The 4,703-nt window shown below is 45.2% G+C and overlaps 1 protein-coding gene across 2 annotated transcripts in view; it reads right to left on the reverse strand.

Moving 5' to 3' along the window:
• NPEPPS (aminopeptidase puromycin sensitive) overlaps positions 1 to 4,703 on the reverse strand; it is a 96,007-nt gene that overhangs the window by 86,936 nt on the left and 4,368 nt on the right. The window contains exon 2 of one of the 2 annotated variants that reach the window (XM_049637485.1): positions 4,400 to 4,565. In XM_049637485.1, coding sequence (XP_049493442.1) covers positions 4,400 to 4,565 — 166 coding nt within the window. Of the gene's footprint in view, positions 1 to 4,399; positions 4,698 to 4,703 lie in introns of those variants that run through there. The other variant, XM_049637483.1, reaches the window with a different exon arrangement.

The raw sequence follows: 4,703 nt of genomic DNA on the forward strand, positions 1-4,703 counted from the left end.
GGGGGGGGAGGGGGGGGGGGGGGGGGGGGGGGGGGGGGGGGGTGGGGCATTAATATCTGCTCAATCTGAGTGGTGAGTTACTCTTCTGTATTTATAAAACATTTCCTAATTTAAAGTAAAATTTTAAAGTGATTACAAGTGGCCAAATAAACTGAGAACTACAAACTTAAATGATGTTCAAAACTGAATCTCCAAGATCTGGAGAACGAATCCCAGTTAGCAACAAAACAGCTATCTAGGAAGACTCAGTCCTTTGCCACTGACTCACATACAGATTAGAGTAGGATTTACCTTCCAATAAGAATAGGCTCATTTATGTAGCAAAGTTCGGAGAAGTTGCATAGATAATTTACTGCTCAAGATCACATGTGGCCAGGTTGTACTGGACAACACCAATTATCCAGAACCAGGAAGTTTAAAAAAAAAAAAAAAAAAAAAAAAGAGCCTGTATAGAAGCCAGAATAGATGATACAAAGTCCATACAATAAAGCTCATACCCTTCACTCAGAAGAGTCCATCAAACTCTCACTTAGAAATTTCTTTTTAAGCTCACAAAAGCCTGTTTATCTGGTTAGTTAGACCTCTTCAGATCAAGTTCAATAAAATAGAAGAGGGAAGAAATTGCACAATCGGCAACAACCAGGCACCAGAAGCAGCAAGAAGTAATAACCTAACAGTAAGAAAAACAAACAAAAAGACTTTATAGATATGAAAGTAGTAAATTATAGTAATAATTGGGTAAATCTGTGGTTACAAGTATCAGTGACAGATGTTCAGAACAACGTCCAGTATTTAAAAAAAGAGGAAAGCAACAAACCTAGATTATAAGGAACTAGAGTTTTAAAAAAATACATTTTTGGAATCTTTCCATCCAAATCAGTAAATATTTTTTTTAAGTGTAAAGTGCCTCAAAGGGTGAACTTCATTTATCCGGAAAATTCACTGCAAAATTCATTGCCAGATGATAGTAGATAAAGCTTAACATATAAAAGCTGCTTATATTTAGGTGTTTCTTCATACATATAATTCAAGAAATAAAAGAAAATCTGAACAACTTCAGTTCCTTATTACCAATCTTTCCAATTTAATTTCTTAAGACCATTTAGTGATTCCACACAATGCTGCACAAATTATTAATTTTATCACTTTTTTAAGTAATAAAACACAACCAAAATGACTGCACAGAAAATATGCAGGAGCGCCTGGGTGGCTCAGTCGGTTAAGCATCCAACTTGGGCTCAGGTCATGCATGATCTCTTGATTGGTGAGTTCAAGCCCCGCATAGGGCTCTGTGCTGACAGCTCAGAGCCTGGAGCCTGCTTGGGATTCTGTGTCTCCCTCTCCCTTTGCCTCTCCCCTGCTCACATTCTGCCTCTCTCTCTCTCTCTCTCTCTCAAAAATAAATAAACATTAAAAAATTTAAAGAAAATATGCAAAATTTGGGCATAAAATTCCATAACACAGGGTTGACAATAACATCCATTTAGGTGCCAGGTTTTAGCCTGCCAAACAAACTACTATATCTGTAACTCTCCGCTAAGTGCCAATTTAGTCATCACCAACATGAGTATTTTGTTGGCAAAGACCAAGGATTGTCTACTATATCCTGACTTCTGGCCTTGAAGGATGAAGTTAATTTCTTTGGCACAGGTTAACTATTTCCATAAGAGAAAGCCCAATTACTGTATAAACCACAATACCCTAGTAACAAGAAAGTGTAGCCACTCACATAAACATCTTATCTATTTTTTATTAATTATCCACAAAGCAAGAGAAATCAGAATTTGAAATAGCTACAAAAGCTCTCAAGTATCCTAATGTAAAGGGAGATGGGGGCAGTGGTAGTAGAAATGTCCCATTTCTCTAGGCCCTTGATAACACATTTGCAAAAAAACCTGCTGACCTAGACCACACTCACTTATGTAAAAGACAACTGCTTTTAAAATTGGTGCACGTTGACTAATTTCTTCACCTTCCCCAGGAGCCCACACCCCAGACCAGGTTAAAAATCCACTAAGCTTCTAATATGTAACCTGTACAAATACTCTGAGCTTATCATAAAATTTTGCAACTAAAGCAACCAAGCAACTTGCATACTTTGTGTAATATGATCCCAACTGTTAGGAAACTGACCCAATACCAGTTATAAATCTAGATTTCTAGAGATATAATAATCTTGTCCACATTTTTAGATCTCCACAATAAGATACCATCTAACGCCACAATTATTGCTCTAAACCATGTATCTCAAAAATATGACTATGTGCTTTTTACTACTAATGCTAACTTTTACCAACATTAACTCCTTTCCTCTTCCAAAGGTGGCAATGTGTGCAATTAAAAAGTCCAATCATTCTGTAATCAAACCTGTTACAAGTCACTATCATACCATCTTTCATTCGTGTTACCACCTAGCCTGCAAAGAATTTCTGGAAAGAATTGCTTTGAAAACCTCCTGTTACGAACAAAGATGCATTTACTTCCTTGTATCAAATTCACAATTCCCCATTAATATCTAGTACGTTACCATGTGCTCCCTCAATGGCCCAAAGCAGTCTTCCACATAGTTTTCACCACTTTGGAAAAGCAAGTAGAAAGGCGGTAAGGAGAAGCATGTCACTGCATCTTGTTCTGTCCCAACACTTAAACAGAACTGTCACTTCACTTCCTAATAATCACTGAAAAATCTTTATTTAGATAGTCTTTTTCTGAAAAATTCCCTTCAATATGCATACCTCTCAAAACTCAGAACCCATGTTGCCAACTAACGAGGTAAGGAAACAAATGATTTTTTAAATCTAACTCAGTCTTTTCACATAATGCGAACTCATTCATCATAGGTCCTTCTTCCCCCAGGTTTGCCAAGTCACAAGACACACTACTGTTTACAATCCCTCCCATCTGCCCCCTGCCAATATGTATCAAACACTCTAGTCACTTGGCTTAAACAAACAGTCTCCTAAATAACCCTCTCAAATCCTAATTTAGACCAAAGATACACTCATTCTGATTCATATTCTTAGTGGAAATTTTTTTAAATCACCTGACTTTCAAACGGGTTAAGTTTTGCCTTTTGAAACAGCCAGACCCTAGAGCCCTCGTGCTTTCCCACAAGCACTTCATACGTGACAGTATACTTTTTAATTCTACACTTTCAGACGTATTTTCAATCTGAGTACTCAGCTTTCAAAGACAACTTCAAACTTTCAATTCATTCCAGCACCATACATTCCTTTCATTTCGCTGCGATATACACCCTGTTCTTTAAGCTTGAGGCCTACTGGTTTTCCCTCTCTGACTGCAGTAGAGAAAGAACTGAAACAATATATTTACCATCATTCTTTTTAAAGATAACTGCTAAACGGTTCCCATTTCTCACCGCAGACTTCACATAACACACCATAAAACACGGTATATCACAAATGTCTATTGTTCGGGACCTTTGGAGGGCATCAGTACTAAAAGTCTCCAAGATCAAACAATACTTAAGATAATGTGGGGGGCGGGGGGCATGATTCACCAAAAACTGCAATGAAGAGTAATGGAATATTTTCAACAGTGGTATGCTAAAGCTAACAGCTTCTTTCAGAGGACTGTTACTGCTAAGCAACCATCGCAGTAACAATAAATCCACCTGCTTCACAGCCTGCAAAGCTAGAAGACGGGAGGAAAAGCGGAGATGGGGTCCTCCTTCAGCTTCTCTAGAGGTTAGGAGAGAACAAAGTCACTGCTGCACTGTCACTTGAGGGGAAGGGGGAGGGGGTGGATCATCTTGGAAACCCAGCCCCTGGGCCGGAGCAGGCGGGGAGAACTCAGCAAGGCTGCCCGGGATTAGCATTCTCCTTCTCACCCTCTCCCCCCCTTCTAGAATCTCCCGTCCACGCTAACGCGCGGCGGTCGGAGTCTCAGATGACCGCCCCTTCCAATGTGTCCTCCGTGGGGCGTAGGGAGAACCAGAGAAAAGAACTGAGTCAGGAGGGTGAGACGGAGCGTGGACTCCCATGACCCCTCTGGCCTCCCCCAACAGCCTCCAGCCTCGCCCAGAACACTACCGAGCCCGGAAGGGCCTGGGGTCGGGGGGGAGCCCGGCACAGGTGTGCTCGCCCGGGGCAGGGGTGGGGAGGGGGGGGTGCGGGCGCTCGGGCAGGGCCCGCCAGCTCCCTCGGCGCTCCCCGCAGCGCGGCCCGGGGCCCCAGCCCAGCAGGGCAGAGCACATCGGCCGGGGCGCCCCGCGGCCGCCCCAGAGGGGCGCGCCGCTCCCCGAGCCGGCCTCGCCAGCCCCAGGCCCGCAGCGCCCAGGCCCGCCGGCCTGCCCGCCCTCCCGGCCGGGCCCCCAGCCCAGCCCGCGGCCTAACTGCCTGCCCCGCAGCTCGCCCCCGGCGCCCGAGGGTCGCCGTACCTGGGCGGCGGCCTCCAGCTTGCCCTCGAAGGTGAAGTCCAGCAAGTCGGGCTTGAGGCAAAGGCTGTAGTTGATGGGGGAGACATCGGCAGGCAGCCGCTCGAAGGGCCTCTTCTCCGGCATCGCGGCGCGGCCCAGGCTGTGGAGGCGGCGGCGAGAGGAGCGGCTGAGGAGGAGAAGGAGGAGGGGAGGAGGCGGAGGGCCGAGGAAGAGCAGGCGGCGAGCGAGGGAGGGGGCGGCGGCTGCCAGCCACATCCACCGAGCGCGGGCGACCGCCTGAGGAGAGCGACCGGGGAGCCTGGGG

This window comes from Panthera uncia, chromosome E1 (genome assembly GCF_023721935.1).
Source record: "Panthera uncia isolate 11264 chromosome E1, Puncia_PCG_1.0, whole genome shotgun sequence".
NCBI lineage: Eukaryota > Metazoa > Chordata > Mammalia > Carnivora > Felidae > Panthera > Panthera uncia.